At 35.8% G+C, this 21957-nt stretch overlaps 1 protein-coding gene across 2 annotated transcripts in view; it reads right to left on the minus strand.

Moving 5' to 3' along the window:
* nell2 (neural EGFL like 2) overlaps positions 1–21957 on the minus strand; it is a 137874-nt gene that overhangs the window by 79718 nt on the left and 36199 nt on the right. For both annotated transcript variants that reach the window (XM_015382349.1, XM_015382348.1), the window contains exons 10-12: positions 17048–17139; positions 12259–12364; positions 10410–10538 (exon numbers count right to left, since the gene is read on the minus strand). In XM_015382349.1, coding sequence (XP_015237835.1) covers positions 10410–10538; positions 12259–12364; positions 17048–17139 — 327 coding nt within the window. The remainder of the gene's footprint in view (positions 1–10409; positions 10539–12258; positions 12365–17047; positions 17140–21957) is intronic.

Raw genomic sequence — 21957 nt, forward strand, 5'->3', positions numbered from 1 at the left:
TGGAATCTTCCATATGACCTTTAAAGCATGGGGAGCCATCTCTTACAAAAACATTATTTTTACAGTATTTTCTTTCTAAAGGTATTGTTCAGAAGGGAATTTTATATATATATATCAATCATATCTATTAGAAAATAAAAATAAACAACGAGATGCAACAAAACTTTTTTATCAATCATAATGTATTGATATTTATAGCTAGTCAATACACTATTGTCATTAAATAAAACCATAACATATACATTAGAACACTGTTTTATATTGGCTTCCAAAAAAATGTTTATCCTAAACAATCACTGCAAAACTAATATGGGAAATACATCTTTAGACAGCTCTCAGGGAAAATTGACTTGACTCTAGTTGCAGTGTCCTCAAAGGTCCACTTTGTAGGACATTGTAATTGCTACTCGGTAAAGTCCCCCACAGTGTAATAAATTTTTTTTCCTCATCCTTTTCACTTCAGTGGGGAAATATTTAGCTGTTGGTTTCTTAAGTCTCATGACTGTGACAGTTGTATTTACGTATCTTTAGATATAAAGTGCAAATTCTAGGTTAAGTAAAACATACTCATCCTTTTTTTCTCAACTACTTCATTGCATATATTACTAATAAACATGTTTGTATGAAGGGATTATGTAAAGATAGAAGTTTCAGTTCTAACTTTACATAATTTTGAACCGAAGTTTTCCATCAAAGCTTTTAAAAACAATTAATATTGAATCCTTAACTTGGCTCAGTTCCCTTTAGTTGTAACGTCAATGATTTAATTTTCACCTTAACCCTAGCAAGCTATGTGCGGCTGTGTTTTTTGTTTTGTTTTTTTACAGCCTACTTTTGTGCACGGCTAGTGTGTGTTTTTGCTCATAAATGTGTAATTTACTGTCGACAAAGATGTTGATTTCCTGTCTGTGTCATGTGGAACGGCTCTGCAAGCTGTGTCGAGGATAAAAAAAAAAAAGACTGATAGCAGAATCCAGCTAAAACATCAGCCACTGAATCTTATCACAGGAAAAGCACTATGTTTTTATCTACAGTGAATGTTATCCACAACCACACTGAAATATGTTTAAAGTAAAATAATGAAATACATCAAAACGAAAAGTAGAAATACTAACATTAGCCTTGCACTTCAGTAAACCACTGATCATTTAGCATAATCAGCTTTCGCAATATTTGAGTTACTAATGGCTGTAGATAAACGGGTAGACAAAGTACTAAACACCAATATAAAATGTCATTAAATCCCTATTCCAGAATAAATCAAATTTTGGGGATTTACTCTGGACATTTTTCAAGGCCAATCAACAAAAACATGAAACTGACATGTTACAAAAAATTTGTGGTATAAAATGTGCATAAACTTTATTTGTGACTTAGAATTAAGTGTTAAAATTAGAATTAACCTTTAATGGCAAAGTTTGTTCCCACAAACCTGAGTTCTGTTTTCCACCATTTAATCAACAGCCACACTGTATATACAGCATGCAAAAAAAGGGGTAAGGACATAAAAAACAGATTAATGGTGGTATTTACAACTTAGATACACACACAGACTAGCACATATTTAATATAGAATAGTGCAAATGTGTCAAGTAACTTAGCAGAATGTCTACCATGGTTATAATGAGTTCACTGAGCTCAAACAGCGATACGGAGGCTATAGCCTTGGAGAAGAAGCAGGTTTGTTTTTTGACATTGGTGCACCATAGGGTTATTTTGAAAGTAACAGTTGAAACATCCTCAATCAGGATGTATGGGGGCAGCAGATATGTTATCCTTGGTTCACACAGTGAGGTTTTTAAATTGTGACATAATTTCTAAAACCTGAGATACCGGACAAATCACGATAAGAAAATTGTCTTAGATAAAACAGGTCTGGTTCTAAAGTCAGACCTCAATTTAGTTTGGTAACACATCACATTCAACTCAGCAGTTTAGATCACTAATAACTCATCTTAAACAACAGCTTTTTCTCGAAAGATTACCTTTAGAGCCATCACAATAATTAGGTGTCCTTAACATTGTCGGAAGGGGAACAAGTCATTATAAAATGTTATTTTCCTCTGGGATTGATAAAGTTTTTTTTGTGTGTGTTTTTACTATTTTAATTGAACCGATGATCCAACAAAAGCAGTGCTGAACTGTGGAAAAAAAGGGAAATCTAAAACCATCTAGACGTTTAAAACGGAAGAAATATCCTCCCCATATTACCCAAAAAACAATTCAGTAAAAAAAATAAAATGATTAAACTTGTTATTGACTTATAAAAATAAGCATTGATTAACCCTGATATGCTACAGGGAACGATACAGGAATAAGTCTAAAGCTTTTGCAGTTTCTGTAAAACAAGCTGAACTTGTATTGCAGCCATGTTTACTTTAGATGCTAAAAAGCAATTTGTACTTTAACAAAAATTTGTTTAGATGGATGCATAATATGCTGGCACAGTTATGAAGGAAGAACTAAAGAAATTCTGAAAGAAAAAAAAATTCACTGACTATTTATTGTTTAAATCAAATAAATATATTCTTTTTTGCTTTGTGACTTTCAGGCAACAATATGGATTGTTTTCTGCAAGTGAATACCAACACGCTAATAATAGGTGAATTTAGAAAAATGCAAAACAATGAGCTCTAGAAAGACGTTTTTTAATCCAATATCAGGGTAAATATTGAGTATTCATTAAAACAACAGGAGTAACTGAGCAATAAGCTACAGAGACAAGATCACACATTATGTTGAGTTTAAAAAAGTAAGAAAGAATTTAAAAATGTATTTTAGTAACAAGTGATAATCTATTAGTTTACTTTTCTTAACAATTACAACAAAACAACAACTAATTGCTTCAAAAAAAAAAAAATCTGTAATTACTGTTGAATTAAGCAGTGCAGGTTTGATGAGTCAGTTTATAGAAACTGTCCCTATTGGTGTCAATCTAAGAAATCTTAATACTGAACAGCATTAAAAAATGTATTTTATCCTGGTTATTGTAATTTTTTCTTTCTTTCTTTCTTTCTTTCTTACTTTTTCCCCTCTAATTATCTCTCTCTTGAGATACCTGTGTAGAAATGTTTGAATTGATTTTCTAACTGTTCACATTACAAAATCACAAAATAAAAGCAGCGTTTCCACCTGTGAGATTACATTTACTGGCGTGCCTATTTCCCTTAAAATGCCCAATTCCCCCTCCCAATAAATTGTGCATCAAAAACAAAGACATAAAAAATGTTTAAAACAATTTTACAGAGCATTATTTTTCATTGCATACTTCCGACATGTAGCAGCAAAAACAAGCCTTAAACACCAAGCGCTTATGAGACTTTCTGACAGAGATATTCAAAAGTAGGGCATTTCAAAACCAAACAACAATGGGAGATGTCTCTGCCTGCAGTCCTCAACAATGCTCACATGAATAATGGTATTATCTCAACACGTTGAACCACACTGATAGTTCAATTTAGAAACAATCACACAGTCTGTCACTTCTCTGCTGCTCGCTTGCCTGCCTAATTCTGTCCCAAACACTTGCATGCATGTAGCAGAAGAGGCCCTCAGTCTAACTGTCTGCTGAAAATGGGATAGAGGGAAAAAATGGGCTCTTTTTCAGTAGGGGAACTCAGCTCTCAAACACAGACACACACAGATCTCCACAAAGGCAGGGCCAGTATCCCCCTGAGTGTTCCCTACTGCTGTGTCTATGAAAAATTTACACAGGAGTGATCTCATCAGCTATTTTGAGCGCATCTCAGACCCAGGAAGGTTTTAAAGAGCTAGTATCTGTCTTGGCTTTTGGTGATGATTATGTTCACGTCTGACTAACACCAGAACAACACTGTGAGTGTGTTTGCGTGTGTACATAAAACATGATCAGCTGTGCGCCTCTTTGTCTTACTGTTCTATAATAACACTGCAGCATGCTGTGCAATACTGAAAATTGCCTCCAAACTTGGACCTCATCTAATGCAGACATTGCTTCGCTGGAACTCTAAGATTGAAAGCAGAAGATATTACTCATCTTAAGCTACATCACTTCCAGCCATAAAATAGTTTATATCCATTCCAAGAACAGAAGCGTTCACTGTTCCACCTGCAGGATCCTCAATGATTTTGACAAGACTCTTTTTATTCTCCTCACAGGACACACACACACACACAATCACTGCGAGGGGGGTTACAGAGGGAGACAAAAAAAATCAATTGCTTTTGAAAGAACTCCATCAGCAAATTGAGTCAATTTCAGGTTTCTCTCCTGAGTCTCTGATGCAAAGACTCACCACAAACATTGCAATCCAATTTTATAGTGGGAGTCAGGCTGCTCTTGAGATGAATAGTCTGGATCTGAAGTGTTGATGTTGGAGGCACAGGTCTACTTGCTTGTACTTACTTTCCCACATGTAATGAGATAGGCTCCTCCATCCTCATTTCCACAACAATGAACCTCTGGAAATGTTGGAAGAGTTTCGAAGGTAAGCAAGAGGCGGCAATAAAAGCAGAATCGAACTGGTTCAAGTAAACATTAACATTCTCTGAAGGTTTTCAATCAATATGGGAGATCTTTAGCATCTGTTACACCGTTATTCCAATATAACTAAACCGAATCAGACACATTCACTTGATCATGAAATACCGACTAAAAGACAAAACCAAACTGCCCAGATTATTCATTTCCATACCCGCTTTAATCTCAGGAAAGCATTTGGTAGCACGGAAGAAAAGCAACTGGCAGGACCTCAGTATTAACCCAAGAGAAGCACTCAGACAGAGGTACTTTGAAAGACATACAGGGCTGTGAAAAATTAACATTTCCTATTTTTGCTTTTTCAATCATGCTAGATCATCAAACTGTTTTTAACATTTAACAAAGACATATTAGATATGACTTATTTTAGATATTAGACTACTTACTACCATTTTCTGAATAGGTTACATTTTTAATTAGCCATAATTAACCACATATTTGGACAGCCAAGTTTAATAAATTTGGCCTCGTTCAGCCCAGATAGAAATCAAAACTTAGAAACCAAAAGATCCTTTAAAAATAACCTGTCTGATAAATATAAGTATGTAAAATGACTTAAAATGGCAACACATCACACAGCAAGCACACAATTCATGAAAAGAGGTAAATCAACAGAGAGCAATTAGCATTACCAGTCTTGAACAGAGAGCCAATTGTAAAGCTTGATAAACCTGTTATTACAGATCTTGGTTTTAAGGTGGACAGTGATTTTAAATTGGACAGCCAAATTAGAGCCGTGGTTAAGTCCAGCTTTTATCATTTAAGGCGATTGGCGTCAGTGAAATCTTTTCTTTCCAGGCAGCATTTTGAAACACTGATCCACGCTTTTGTTTCAACTCGATTGGACTACTGTAATGCACTTTATCTGGGAGTCAGTCAGTCGCTGCTCTCACGTCTGCAGCTAGTACAAAATGCTGCTGCACGACTTTTGACAGGTACTCGAAAGAGAGAACATGTGACCCCTGTCCTGGCCTCACTTCACTGGCTGCCTGTATATTTTAGGATTCATTTTAAAATTCTTATGTTTGTTTTTAAATCATTGCATAATCTTGCCCCAGCTTACCTCACTGAGCTTCTTCATCCTTACGTACCCCATCGGTCTCTCAGGTCAGCAAATCAGCTGCTCTTGGAGGAACCGAGAACAAAAAGGAAGCTCAGAGGGGACAGGGCTTTCTCTGTTATGGGCCCCAAATTATGGAATGACTTATCTTTGCAGGTCAGAGAGGCCCCTTCTTTGACCATTTTTAAAGCTCGTCTTAAAACCCATCTATTTTACTTGGCTTTCAACACCAGTGGGATCTAGTTTTTAAATTGTATGTTTTTGTTTTTTTTAAACTGTTTTTAAATTACTTTAATTATGTTGTGTTCTTAAATTGTACAGCACTTTGTATCAACTGTGGTTGTTTTAAAGTGCTTTATAAATAAAGTTGGTATGGTATGGTATGGTAATAGTTTAAATTCAGTTTATTTATATAGCAGTCAATTTATTTGCCAAATTCACAACACATATCATCTCATGGCACTTTATAGAGACAAAACAGTCAGACCGGTTAAGAGTTTTTATCAAGGAAACCAAGTTTCATTGAGTCATTGATATGCAACACATGCTACTCCTGATGAGCTTATGGCAAAAATAATTGTTTGCATTTTGTCCTTCACTCTTCAGCAATCTCTCATACCGAGCATGCATGCAGCGACAGTGGGGAGGAAAACTCAATTTTTAAAGGAAGAAACCTCCAGCAGAACCAGGATCAGTGCTAGCTGTCATCTACTGAGGTTGACTGGGGTTTAAGGAAACAGAAGCAGAATAAAGAAAGAAGCAGATATACAAAAGACAGCTGTTAATTAGCTCCACATGGGGCCACATGAGTCTGGCAGATGAGCTATGAGCCAGTTCTTATCCAGCTATCTTTTATAGGTTATATCCAGGATTTAATTAGCTCACTCCAAAATCTTCTTCAGTCAAAGACCATCGTACCACCAGCAGCACCTTGTCTGAATTATGATGATCGTTTATTTTCTGAAATTTGCTGTGTTAGCCTGTAATGTGACTCAAACCTCTCAGAAAGTTAGGGGATCATCAGGATGTTTTTGGCAAATGTGAGACAGGCTTATGCTATTTTTGGTCAGCTGTGGTTTTTACCTGGTAGCTCTTCAACGGAAGCCGTTTTTACCTATATTTCCTTATTGTTGAATCACAAAAAACACTAGAATTGTTAGGATGACTTAACTAAAGCAAGTGCAGTCTGTCTATATACAATAAGATGTTGTCCCCTGTTCTTCTATGACCTCTTAGCTGACTCTTTCATGCTTTCTGAAAGTAATTTTATTAAGCTGTTCCTCGGAAGATTCAATACTGTCCCATATTTTCTTAATAAAAAGATACTGTCTCTCTCTTTGTGCTTTGCTCCCTTGGTTTTTGAAGGTTTAGAAACCATTTCAGACTAATGGGTTTCACTAATAACAAATGCAAACAAACAAAACCAGTGGCTATAGTGCACATACAGTATGCTGCATTTAAAATGCATTTGAAATCCTAATTGTGACATTAACAGGGCTCAGTAGACAAATGCACGCATTACTTATTCTGGAGCCAAGGCTGATAAATGAAAAAGCTTAGATGCAAAATAAATATATTTGTCTAAATCTGAACACCTGAAAGGCAGGGGAATAAATAATAAAGAAAAAAGAAGTGCACCTCTTATCTAAATACCACATTTATCTCAGAGTTATATTTACCTAATGGTAATGGTAATTATCTTGACTCCAAGTAAATGATGTTTTCAGTGAGACCATGGCTGCACACTCTTTTGATTAATGATGCGTTCATTTGCCATTTAATTAAAACTCTAAAAGCTCCAGGTTTTCTTCTTTTAAATTTACATCAAATGGTTGGTACCAAAGTAGATTCTCTCAAGCTAATCACCTGGGCAAACACTCATATCAGCAAATGAATCTGATCTGCTGAACCTGTGGATCATTACTCTTACATTAAGCATCCTCATGATAGCAGCAAAAAGCCCTACAGCTTGATTATTGCACGAGTCTGGATGAGTCTTGATGAAGCTGACAGAGCATATCTAATAGGGAGTGTCTGAACTGCTGCTAACAAAATAGGCAGAGACATTCATCCCACTAAAAGATGCTTCATAACAGCGCACACCATGAAAAGAGAAGATCAAGCAGGCTGTATATTGACAGGGCAGCTCTCAGGGTCAGAAGAGGAAGAATGTAAATAACTCTGAAGCATCACTCGCTCATTAATGCCTGAACTGAACAAGGATAGCGGTTACTACATTTTCTACAGCGGGCGAGCATGGCGATAAAGTTATTATCTTTGATGATGCAGTGGGTAAAATTTAGCCAAGACGGCAGAGGAGGAATCCGGTTTCATGCATGAATATTTGAACCCACCATCAACAGCAAATGACCTGTTCAGTGAGGAGAGGAGGAAGCTTTCTCCACTGTGTAATTTAAAAATGAGGTGTGTTTAAAAAAAGGTAATCAGAAAAAGCTCACGCTTTTACCCTACCTAACATTTGACGAAATGCCCATGCTCAAATCTGCTTATTAACTTTATGAGCCAGCAAACAAAAGCAGGATATTACTGTCCATTCTGTTTCAAACAGACTAAAATTGAGTGGCCTAAGAGGCACAAGTAATGCAAAAGACAGTTTAACTACTTATTATTTAAACCTTTTCAAAATAAGTTCATTTCACTGGCATTTAAAGCGATGAGTAACACAAAGGGGTGCCTAATTGTTAACTTGTTTTTTAGACATCACCTAATAAGCATGGTCTATCCGTAGGGGATTTCATCTTCGTATAGATGCAAGTCTTCAATTACCGTCTTCGAGGTTAGACTGCAAACAAGCCGTCTGACTCAGGGATGAAAATAATTACCTACTGTAGCAATCAATAGTTACTCTGAAGGAGGTGCACATATTAAAGGCTGATAGATGAGGGGCAATACTAAAGCTCTCGTTGAAAGAAACAATAAAATGTTATGGGACTCTCAAAAAGGGTGTTCAATTTAGACCATTTTTTAAAGATTTTTTTTTTTAGATTGATGATTTCCATCCAAAACAGCCGCTGTTGCAAAAATCTAGAACAGTGCATCGACCTGAATAATCCCACAACACCCCTACTATGAGACACGGTGATGGTAGCATCAGGATGCGGTAATTCTTTTCTTTAGCGGAACTATTAAATGGATTTTATTTTACAGTATTAAAGGGAACATAAGCTATTGTTAAGAGGTTAACCTAACTAGATCAAAGCATATTCATGGGTTCAAATGTTTCAGTCAAATTTCAGACCTAAACAAAAAAAAAAAAAATCAGTTTTACTGTAGATGATGAAATGCTGGTTTTTACTGATGTCCCAGATTAAATCGTACTGAGATTAAATTGTATATCAAAAATAAAGGGTAAAAATATGTCATTCTTAAATGTGCTAAAGGGTTGATACATACTAACTTGGCCAGTCAGACTGACTTACAGAGGGCATAAGTCAGCCTGGTAAGGCTTAATGATCTCCTGTCTAAAACAGACAAGTGCAATCCCAGAACAAAATGCTGACCTAAAATGCAACGATACAAATCTAGATTGCAGCTGAAACATAGGGTTGTTTTATTTATACCCTTTATTATGTTCTAAAAGAGCTGTTTACATTGGTAAAGTTTCAACAAAAGGCTGCTGTAATAGCTTTTTTTTTTTTTTTTTTTTTAAAAAAAAATATGTTTTCTGTATCAGATACATATCTATCTAATGGTTTTAAACTGTTTCTGCTGACTCTGTTGGTCCTGCCTTTGAAACCGGGCTCTATCTGCACCTTTCCAATATAAATTAGTCTGCTAGCCAAGCTACTGTACACCAAAACCCCAAAAGCACGGCCTGTATCTAAGAGAATAGACTTTAAAATACTTCTGTTAGTCAATAAATCTCTGAATATACTTAGCCTAAATACATCACAGACTTGCTATCAGTGTATCAACCCTGCAGAGCACTCAGGTTCTTCTGGCTCCAGTCTGCTCTGGATACCTAGAACCAGAACTAAACATTGAGAAGCGGCATTTAGTTCCTATGCTCCACTTATCTGGAACAAACTTGCAGAAAACTGTAAAAGTGCGGAAAGCCTGAGTTCCTTTAAATCAAGACCAGAAACACATTTGTTTAGGATTGCCTTCGACTGATCTAGTTAAACAGTTCAACTGAAACAACATTAGTTCAACTTTTTTATTTTCTTTAGTCCAACTTTTTTTTTCTGCATTTTTTATTTATTTATTTTTTCCTACTTGCTTTGATTCTGTTTTATTTTCCTATATTTTAATCATGTAAAGCACTTTGCATTGTCGTTGTAATGAATTGTGCTATACAAATACATTTGCCTTGCCTTGCCTCAGGAGCTAAATAGAAATAAACACTTCACAATTTTACGAAGCATTAATCTGTTTCTTCCACTTCATGATTATACACAATTTTGTTATCTAGCTAAAAAGCAGTAGATTTTTGGGTTGACTTTTGGGGTCAAATCAGCAATTATGGAAAAGTTTTAGTGTCATGAAAACTTTGTAAGCCAAAATCTGAACATGAAGTACTTCTCAATAACTTCAGTTTTTCACCTTCCTATTTCAGTATCACCGATGTTGTTATTTTTGTCTGCTGTCAAGAAACACAGGGTCATGTTGTGTCAGGATTGCTCTGCAAATCTTTCAGTGCAAAAATAACCTTAGCTTCACAATTCCACCTTCTCCCAAAAGGCGCTTTTTGCTTTGACCTTGGTGGAAACACATTAAGAAAAACAAGTAAAAAGCCCCAGCTGATGTCTCTTTTAGGTCAAACAAACTTCAGCTAAAAGTTTGGCTTTTGTAATTCAGAGGAAGAAGTACCTTCACAGTAGGCATTATCATCACGCAGGGGGCGGAAACCATCCTTGCAGACGCAGCAGTCTCCTGCCTCCAGGTTGACACAGTCAGAGTGCTCCATGCAGCCGTGGCCTTCTGAGCAGAAGTCATGACCTTTGGGAGGCAACGATCCAAAGAGGTTGAAACCCCAAGGAGACGGGAGACAAGGAATCAGTGGGTTATGAAGCAGGATCTCATACTCAACATTAGATTTGTTTTAGTGAGGATATTCATACTTGCATATTGCACTGCCGACTGCTTATATTTGCACTGCCGACTGTTTATGCACAGCACCAATTGTTTACATTTACATCTGCAATAACGTACTTTAACTGTAATATGCAAATACCTTTCACTGCACTTTAATTTAGATAGCTTCTGGCCAAACTCTATTTATTCATTTTATAGTAAAACCCATCTGCATATTATGCTATTGTACATAACTGTAAAAACCTTTTTTTTTAATAGTAATATCCATCTGTATATTATATTCGGTACATATCCAGCTGTAAATTTAGTTCATAACACTAGTGATCTATATATTATATTCATTATTTATAATAGTATTCATCTCTATACTCATTCAATAGAAATACCCACATCCTGTATTTATGGAATCATTATTTATCCTGCACTTGGTGCTTTTGCACTTCTGGTTAGACCTAAACTGCATTTCGTTGCCTTGTACCTGCACATGTGTAATGACAATAAAGTTGAATCTAATCTAATATATCTAATATATATATATAATGTGAAAATGCTAATCTGGTTTTTCTTATCCCCCCTCCCCAAAAAACAAAATAAAATTTATGTTTTTTAAATAGATTCCACAGCAACATTTACAAAACATCAAATGGAAGAGTAATATTCAGTTAAAACCTTTAAAATCTGGCAACATCCCACATTACAATGAATCTTAGAAGAAATGCACTCGTATTTCTCTTGCCATAAATGCCAATTATAGCCTCCGCAGTTAGTTGGAACCTTGGTTGAGATGAGTCAAAAGCTACATCGAGAAGAGTGAAAAATTTTCTACCAGTAATTTTAGAGAATATATTAAAATATAGCAAGGATATTTTTCTGACAATAAGAACTAATGGTAATTACATCCCTGATGTGATCTACTATGGCTCTAACATTTAGCTGAGAGCAAAGCACTAGATCTTCTCCTATAGCAATTCACAGCAGCAGACTCCCAAAGAGATATATTTACAGTAGACACTGTTGTTGGTAAAAGGTCTCTAGATCTTCAGGAATACCAGGTAGTAGTCATGTAGGTGCAGGCATCAGGTGTTTTCATCCTAATAATCCTTCATTTAATGTCTGACCTCAATGTGTGTTCGAGCTTATGTGAGATGAGTTTCACAACAATTCTAGCAATTTCAAAATGTGTCTATTTATAATGGTAAGCCTACCAAATGATGCCTAATGGCTGTTAGGCAGACTTTTTCCATCCCTTTGCCAGCCTAGTATCCAGTGGCTAAGAAAAATTGGCCTTTGCGTCATGTCATATTTATAATGCAAGTGAACATAAAACAGTGGATTAGTAAATTGTGTAGTAAAAAAAAAAAAAAGTAAAAAAATGTTGTCAAATTCTCCAATTACCATTATTGTCTATTGATAGATAGACGATAGACAGTGAGACAAACAGCCTTTATCAGGGCAACCAATAGATGTAGAGTAGACTAAAGAACAATATCTGTGATTTTATCCGTTTATTTTGACAGACATCTGTAAGCTGCAGCTTTAAATTGAAAGTACTCTATAATAAACAATAAATGTTACAGTCCGACTCAAAGGAGAAAAAATGTACAGCGTGACAAATCTTAAATACCTCTGCAGACTTTACAGCATCTGCTGCTCAAAGTGATTTGCTCTGACTCCGGGCAGTTGAGTTCAGGACAGGGATCGTTGGGGACGACTCGATGCATGCTTCTCTCCTGTGAAGGGCACATCAAAATTCTCATGAGCTACTTCTCTGTTGAACTCTGCCGCCCCCCTTCCTTTTCCCAGAGCCTGAGGATAATTATGTAGGTAATTATGTTTCCTCTTCCAATGTTCCGCTCTCCCTCCTCCTTGTACGTTCATTATAGTCCAATTATGGATTGGTCACTCACAGGTGTTTCCTTTCCAAGCTACCTTTGGAGGTGAGGAAAAAATATGGCATTTCTTTATTAAAGGAAACAAATGATTAATCAAACATTTGGATTAAGTCTGCATTTAGTGAGAAGAATGGATTAGAGGTTCTCTTTTCCCACATGCCTTTAGACAGCTTCTCTAATCATCTTATCTGTATGCTTCCCATTGATGCTAATTTGGACTCATTAAAATTCTGAGATAGCTAGGATAAAACCAATCACATATCTCTGTCAGATTCTTCAGCACAAAGGCTTTATTTCATCTTTAAACAAGTCTCTGTAAAAGATATCTAACATGTTTTACAGCCTTAACTGATCATAGTGTGGAGATGATTTATAGAACTGCGGTAATTTTCTGTCTCCAAAAAAGTCAGAAAACAAGTTTCTTTGCAAGTAAAAGTTCTTACCAGTCACCACCTAAAACCTCAACCCTTTTTTCAGCCAGCAGGCAGATAGTAGATCAGAAGCATGACAAGCGGCTGTCAGGGAGAGCCCGGAGAAGTTTGCGGCATTGAGTTGACTGACAGCCCTCCCCTTCCCCAATTCTTTGATCTGCCGGGGGCTGCCAGTCATTTTGCAGGGACTACAGATGGGCCAGGTGTGGTGGAAGCAAGCCAGACAGCTGTCTGGAATGGCAAATCCTAACAGTTCATTGGCTCAACACAGAAATCAGTTGATTTCTGTGATGCAGACGGGTGATTAAAACTTCAAATCACTTTTCCGTGATTGATTGAGCTTGTCTGGTGTAATGGCATCAAGTGAATTGCTCCCAAAAGTGAGCAATAATCCCATCTGGAGCAGCAGGCAAGGATAAGCAAAACATTTTGAATAATTAGTTAATAAAACTAATTTGACTAAACGTTGTATCTAACAATTAGTTTTGAAAAATGAGTTTTTATTCAATGACAGATGCACTACTTACAGTAGGTCTCCAAGGAGCAGAGCTCAGCAGAGCCTCAGCCAAAATAGATTGTTGAATATATTTGAATTTGAATCTCTTTTGTTTTCAAGGTTAACGTATGAGGTATTTTTAAAATTGACAGAAAAGACAGAAAAATGCATGGTTTAACATTACCCACAATTTGAGGGCAAAATGTAGTTATTAACAAACACTCATCAGGGTCTAGAAAGCAACAAAGCAGAACAGCTTTGAAAAAACAAACTAATTATGCACAGCTGACTGCACTAAAAAAAATTTCTGCAATAGCTGTAAGCTGAGAAATAAATTGCGAGCCTGAATACAGTGCACCAACCACACTGCCCCCCCCCCCCTTTCTCTTTTCTACTGTTGTCCAAAGGAGAGCCTCATGGCTCCATAGTTGGACTCCTGCTCTTTATCTTTTACACAAAGAATCATGATAATTTATTCTCCCCAATTGTATCTTAATGACTGTACTTTACTCCTATTGAGGTTAAATGTTAGTTAAATTAATGGACTTTTGAAAGCTCTGGTTATGTGTCTACAAATATTTCTGCAGGTAAACTCACTTTGCAGGACCTAATTGAATTTAAACCTATTTTGGAAGAGTGTAACCATCTTCATACATCTATGATTACACAGATTTTATTTTTCAGGATTCTATGCTGACAAGGCTGGAAGACAGATCACGAGTTGGATGCTGTCTGTTAGCTTATGGGGATTCATCCATTGAGGATTCCACTATTTAGAGTTTCTACCTGATATAAATAAATGCGTATGTGGACATTATCTGGACTTTAATAAATAACATTTTGACAAATCACAGGTTATTTTTGTGCCATAGAGCTTAATATAATAACCAGATTTTCCTGGTTATTATGATATTATATTAAAAGAAATTAACTGTAAATTAGTTCTTAGTGGTTATTTTGAATTAACCATACAATTAAAAAGTAACTCTGGTCAGATTCAGGTTGATAAAATATTTAACGTCAAATCAACTTTGTAAGTTTAGTTAGAGTCTGTTTGAACTGGAGGTTAAAGGAGAACCACTTGTATTGTCCTAATACCGCCACCCATTGGACTAAAGTGTGTTTAATCCAGTAGGTGTTTTTCTCAGGCTGATTGTTGTGGTGCTCCCAGAGTAATGGGAATAAATATCATGCGACTTTAAACTCCAGGACTTTAACCCTTTATAAGGCAAGTTACCGTTTTTGATCACAGGACAAACCTGTCACTCAGTGAGGTCTAGAAGCACAAGATCTATATCCAGCCATTCAGCAAAGATCCTGCTACATGGCTGTACATCTTATTTGGGCATTTGACCAATTAGATGAGCCCTTTAAGTTGAAGAAAAAGTTAACAGGCCAAGAAAAAAAAAAGATAAAAAGCTAATTGAAAAGCTAAAAAGTTAATAGGCCTAGTTAAAATTATATTAAGGTTTATAAACAAAAAAATGTAAGTGCCAGTATCAGCATTAATGCCTCTAAGGCAGGGGTCTTCAACGTTTTCCAGGCCAAGGACCCCCAAACTGATGACAAGATGGAGCGGGGACCCCCTAATTAAATATATTGTATGAAATTGTGATATATCAACCTGGTCGTATAGTCACTCTATTACAGATGGAGTAATGTAAGGAAAGTACTTTCTCCCTGGCATTATTAAAGTATTTCTGATTCCTGGTTGATGGGACAGGTGTTGTGAATGAAACGGTGCCCAGCTTGAAAGAGCTCCTGTGTGTCGCTGAATGTGTGCATTGATGACTGAAAGACATCTTCTGCCTCCATTTATCTGTTTACTACAGTGTGTTGAATTCATGTTAATGTGGATTTAAAGACATTTCAATTCAGGAGGGAATATATCAATCAACCAAAAGTTTTGCGACCCCCCATGCCGTACCTCCGCGGACCCCGTAGGGGACACGGACCCCCTGTTGAAGACCTCTGCTCTAAGGTTATGTTGGGAAAAAAATGTGTTTCATTCACTCTCAGAGTGTTTTTCAATTTCTTACAGAAGCACTTTTGTTATTTTTCTTAATATATTTGGGCAAGCTGGCATTTCTTTTTATTACATTAACATTCATTCTTGCCATCAAAATATCTGTATATTTTTTTTTTATGTTACAAAGGTAATACGATCTTATCCTGGATTCCAATAACACTATTTGCTTGAAATTTAGATTTTCAAAGTATTGCACTGAGAGCCATATAAAGGGTTAAGTGGAAATCTGCTATTGTTTAACACCTTCACTGAAGGTCTTCTTTTTATGCTGAAACTTAACTTTATTTCTTTTAATAAGCAAGTCTTGTTTGTTTTAACATTTATTTGATATTTTGCATTGAGAAGGAGGCACCGTTCATGAATGCACCAGGCCAGTATTTACACAGGTTAGATACTTTCTACAGTCCCATTGTCTTTCACATGTTTATCCCTGAATGTAGACATCATAAACAATAATACTGACCTCTTAACGGGCTTTAATCATTGAACCAATGGCACCAAAACACGTATTAGTCAATACTGTGATTTGTTGGCAAACTGGGGTTAAAAGTTTTGCCCAGCGCACATAGACAAGGGGTTAGAAAAAGACAGAATAAAACCCAAAGCCTTGGGATATCAAGGTGTTCTGTGTGCTGCTGCTAAGCTATCAACCTTGTATATTCTTTGCCATAAGAGCTTTTTTATTTGAATATTCATGTTTGTTGTTCCATAGTTACTTTTGTGTTTATGTTTGTGGTACCATAGCCTCTTTTTCCTGGAATAACAAGGAGACAATTAGAAATGGATTAGAAATTGTAATAATGGAGAAGCTTACATCCATTTAAATAATTACAAAAAATTAACCAACAGTTTATAATAAAGAGTTTATTCCGACAGCTCACCAATTTAATATTTGTACTGTTGCTTCACATTTTGCTAATTGCTTGTCTGTAAATGTTATTTGTTTTTATGTAATGTATCATTTCATGGGCTTTGTGATCATTTCCTCCATGAAAATTATATTGATACAATGCTACTTGGATTAATAAATATAATAAAACTACTTACTAAAAAAAAAAAGAGTTATATCTAAATTAGTTCTATTTAGGAAACTCTTATATTTGAACTTCCTCTATACTGGTAACTCTGTGCTCTGAACCAGTAAATTACTTATTTTTGGAAGTGGTCTCTGCGGGAGTTAGATGTGGCTCAACAAATGTTTCTGGTGTGTTTACATGAGAAGACTTTCAGCAAACAGGGTTTTAAGTGATTCATCTGAATTCTAATGTTCTGAGATAAAGAAAGAGGTTAAGCAGAGCACAATTGCGGTGCTTAGAAAAGTTGGTAGGGACAATGGAGGCCAGCGAAATGAGCTCAGCAGCTCTGTAAGCCTTAATTCCGTTAGGCTAGCACTTTATGGATGCAGTGAGACAGCATACTGTACACTGTGTCACTGACATCAATAGTGTAAAAGCTACTACCTGAGTAACTGCCCAATTTGCTTTCAGGAGAGGATTTTGATTAAATTCTTTTCACTGAATAGGATGCGGTGCATGTTTCTGAGTGCATGCTCTGAATTGACTTACCCTGCATTCAAACAGCAGGCACCTGTCAGAAGAGTCGCGCACAGCTCTCTGATCTCCCTCCACCAACTCTCTTCCACCGAACAAGCAGACAGCTGGTGGCACACAAAGACAAAGGCACATGTATGTACACTGCAGAAAGGGCACTAAATACATGTAGAATAAACACAGACAGAAAAGATTAAGTCCACATTTACTTGATATTATATCTAAATGACCAATCTGGCTCTTTTTCCACACAGAATGTCAACAAAATGTGACTTAGGATGAGATACTATTAATATTATCTGCATTAAAAGTTTCACAAATAAATTGTTTCACTGTTTTATATTTTATATTCTGTCAAGACTGGTGAATATTTTGTTTTATTTTGTGCATATCTATTACATGTTTTTCTTGCTATTTATAGAGCCAAACAAGCAGGAAAGAAGATTTGATAAACTGTTGCCTTGTCTAAAAATGGCATAAAGAGTCAAGCATTGTTTAAAATACCTGGAGATAAAATAAGAGTAAAACATTTTTTACAGCAGATGAGTTCTTCAGTGTTTGGATCAGTAATTGGCAGCATTTCAAGTTTTGCATTGTTAAAGTGAATAAAAAGAACTAGAAAGGATTCATTTTTTTAGGACCTTTTAATGTTCTTTTTTGTTTCTGCATTTTTTATTTTTATTTTTTTCCTACTTGCTTTGATTCTGTTTTATTTTCCTATATTTTAACCATGTAAAGCACTTTGCATTGTCTTTGTACTGAATTGTGCTATACAAATAACCCTTTAAAGCTCGATCCAAGAATAAAACAAAACAGATTTACTTTTCTTTGGTTTGAAGTCCTTATTTAGCCTTTTAACAAAATATGTAAAAAGAAAAAACAGAAATAAATGTTTGATATTAATAATTTATTACTATGCGATAAGTCAAAATTATTTTTGTGTAGTCTTCTGCCCTCTGTTATCAGGTTTATCTGATTGTGTACAATAGGATTTTGAGCAAAGTTTTTACCATTAAATTATGCAAAAGGTGTCAGACGCAAAACATTTCAGAAACCGTATGTATCAAATATGATACATTTGGCATTACAGGGATAAATTTGCCTTACCTTGCCTTGCCTTGACTAATGAGGGACTGAATCCCACTTTTGAGGGGGGCATTCTCTGATCTGCTATTATTATTAGTCCAAGTCTTTACCAATTCTTGCAAAGGAATTTTTTTACACTTTTTATAAATGTCTACAATCTAATCTACAATCCAAAACTAAACTCTATTTCATGTGGGTTATTATGACGGATCAAAAAGAATAATGCAAATGCCTCTGCTTTTTCAGGTGGAAGTATTTTTGTTTATTTTAACGCAGGGTTTTTACATCTACTGATGTTTTCTTTTTAAAATAGTGCTTACTTCATGTAAAGTATCTGAACAGCAAGTTTTAAGTTTTGCCAAAGATAACTTATCAAAATCGGTCTCTACTTTAGGTGAATTAAAACACATGATTGCTCTTCAGTTTAAACCATTCTGCTTTAGCTCTTCTTTTTTGTGTAGGATAATTTGCCTACTGAAATGTGAAACTTGTGACACTACTTTTTTTTTTAAGGATTTCCCTGTATTTAGCTCAATTCATTTTACCATCAACCACTTCTCTATCACTAATAAAAAAAATAAACAATTGTTTATTCATACAGTTGGGTTACGCTACTCTTACGTTTGACACCTCAGTCTTCATCGTAATGCAGTATTAATGTTGACATGTCATAAAAACACAAAAAGGCATAAATAAACTTTGATGCGTTCATAGATCCTCTGAACTGGGAGTAACTATGGACCTTTTTGCTGTCTCTGTAACTGTCACCATTTCCCAACCAGTCACTATGGAACGATGCGTGCCCCTTGCTTAGTATACCTTTGGTTCAAACCTTTGCCTTCATGTTTGGAATACGGAACGATCAGCGCACTTTCAGGTCTTTAAAGCTTGGGAAATTATTTCATCCTCTTATAACTCATCTGATCTGCCTGCCAATTTGCTTTGTTTTTTGTAGTGTTGGTTTAATTGTGTTTTCTAACAAACCTCTTTATCTTTAATTCTTTTAAAAAAGCTACGTTTGTACAGAGATTAAATTAAACACAAATAACATTTAGGGTAAACAAATTAAAAGACACTGGCCTAACTTTAGATTTTATTTGCACATATTTCAAACAGTAATTTTCTTTGAAATTCAGAGTTGTATTCACTACTTTGCTTTGATTTATTTATTTGATTTATTACATAAAGTCCCAATTAGTTTATGGTTATAATTGAATAAAAAGTATATAAGTACTTAAACTCAGTACAGTAGACACGATGATGCTGCAACTACCACATCCATTATTATTAAAATTAGTATATTAATAACATTAAAAAAAAATTGAACCTATACTGGTAGCTCTACAATGGAAATGACACAAAAATTATCATTACTTGACAGGAAATGTCTCTAATTTCCTTATATTTTGCATTTTCCCAAAGTTGAACCCGGTGCTGTTCAATATACCTGAAATATTCTGTTCTTATTATCAGAACCTTCCTTAAGCTTTTTAAAGCCTCAGGTAAATGAAAGTCGGACCAAATCAAGCATGTTAAACCCAATTAAGTGCTGCGACAGAAGAAGTGATGACATAGTTAATGTGCTGAGAGAGAAAGCACTTCTCAGCGCTGCTTTAACAAGATTCTGTTTTAAATAATGGAAGAGGCTAATGGGGGTTGGGCTGTTGTGAACTATAGCGTACAGGTAGAGGAGTTAGTTTGATGATCTGTTGGGGTCAGACAGGTTCAAACTGATATGAGGAGCAGGAATGATTGACACTACAGGTCATGCACCATCACAAAGAGGTGCATGATGAAAGCGGAAGGCTTCTGAAATACTGTACTTGACAGACAATCGGGGAAAAAAAAAACTCTGTGCAAGGCTGAGTAAAAAGGAGATAAGGCTTTAATTTAGAGAAGGAATCATGTCTTTGTGGAGGAGAAACATGCAGTGCAGTTCTCTCCAAAGCCGCAGCATGCCTCATTAGCTGTGTGTACCTCGTTGAGATAAGTGAGCTCAGGAGTGTGGAATTTAAGAGTATTACCTGCTACGTATTTATGTTTGTGAAACCCTGCTGCAGATAGAGTTATGGTTAAAGCCTCCTGTGCTGCAATCCCTTGAAATGATGCTGAGGCAAGATGTTTAGAGGCCAGGACTAATGGCTTCTCTGCGAGCTGAATCTCATCTTACATCGCACTTGCAAACAAAGCTGGAGAGCAATGGCAGAGGTGTGTGGGAGTTTGTGACGAGTGAGTTTTCAAATGAAATCCACTTACACAACGTGTGAAGTCAAATCTACAAAGAAAAACTATGCATACCTGCATTCTGCACCATCATTGCATTATTTATATGGTGCTTGAAAGAATATTTCTGTGCAAACAGCCCGGAAAACTTTCATATACAATATACATCAAATCTAGATTTTGTCAAACAATCTGATTATTATTATTATTATTATCATATATTTTTTTGCATTTTAAAGTGTAATTTACTTTGCAAGAAAGACTGTATTAGATGTTGCAGCTCCCTGCCAGTCTATGTCATGCAACTTTCTCAGCATGCGTTGTTCAGTCCTCTGTCTACACAGGAGGAAAGCTGCCATAGAAGTATTTCAGCTAACTGCTTCTGCGTGCTAAAAAGGTATAGAAGAGTGTAGGTCTCCCTTTTACATTATCATTTATACATTGATTTTTAGTTTTTGTGCTTTAATTCTTGTAAGTTTCTGAATTTTAAGTCTGTGTCCTGTGAGTCAGGCTGTCTCTGGGTTGGTTGGCGCAGCTATTTCTGAGTCTCTTTGAGCTACAAAAGACAAAAAGATATGTTGAATTTTATTATAGCATTGCTTTATTTTTTCTTGTAAAATTGTAGACATATTTTATTGTCTGTTGCCTATCCCAGTAAATCTGTTTCACCTTTAAATCTGCAGCTGTCCCTAATTGTGTCTCTGCTCTGCTTAAAAACAGATTTATGAACCTGTCTACCAATATAATGATGCCAGAGAAAATTATTTTCAGGATCTCTAGAAGCTCTGCAGTCTGATTCTCTGTTCAATAATAAAACAATAGATATGTGTAAATTTTAATCTGTAACTCTGAGCAATGGTCCTCTGAGAAGCCCAGCTTTTTTAACTTAAATAAATGTACAATCTCCTGCCATTTTAGCTGAAAAAGCTCCGTAAGTAACAAACAGATTTTTTGGTGGCATCTCTGATTTTTTTAACCAACTAGTCTCCTAACTTTTACTTAAACATATATCGGAGTAACTGCCAGTTAAAATTCACTGAGTGCTACTGCAAATTTATGTTAAAACGGCTTGCCATATTCAATATCTCCATGCAGCTACCCTGTACGCAGCGAGCAACAACCCCAATTAATATTATGTCTCAAAGCGACAGATCCGATGAGATTTAAAGAGGTGGGACTCGAGAGCAGCGGGAGCAAGAAAAACATGGACTGAAAACGCTCTGAACACAGTTAGCTGCACCCAACCCCACTTACTGTTGGCTAAAGTAAATAAGCAGAAAGGGGGAAAAAAAGCAGAAATTATTGCACTGCAAAAAATGTAATCTTAATAAGTAATTTTTTCATAAAAAAGTTGCATTTTGTCTTGAATTGAGGAGGTAAGTGAGACATTTTGCCAATGGAATAAGACTATTTACATTTAAAATAAGAAAAAAAATTTGCATTGTCTTATTTCAAGTGCATATTATCTAATTATCTTATTTTAAGAGTAAAAACACTCATTCCATTGGCAGATCATCTTGTTTACCTACTGAATTTAAGGGTAAATACACTTAATTTAAGAAAATTTTACTTATTTCTAGATCGTTTTTGCAGTGCGGTTGGGACTGTCCGCTCCA

Source organism: Cyprinodon variegatus, unplaced genomic scaffold, assembly GCF_000732505.1.
Source record: "Cyprinodon variegatus isolate N-32 unplaced genomic scaffold, C_variegatus-1.0 Scaffold255, whole genome shotgun sequence".
In the NCBI taxonomy this organism is placed as follows: Eukaryota; Metazoa; Chordata; class Actinopteri; order Cyprinodontiformes; family Cyprinodontidae; genus Cyprinodon; species Cyprinodon variegatus.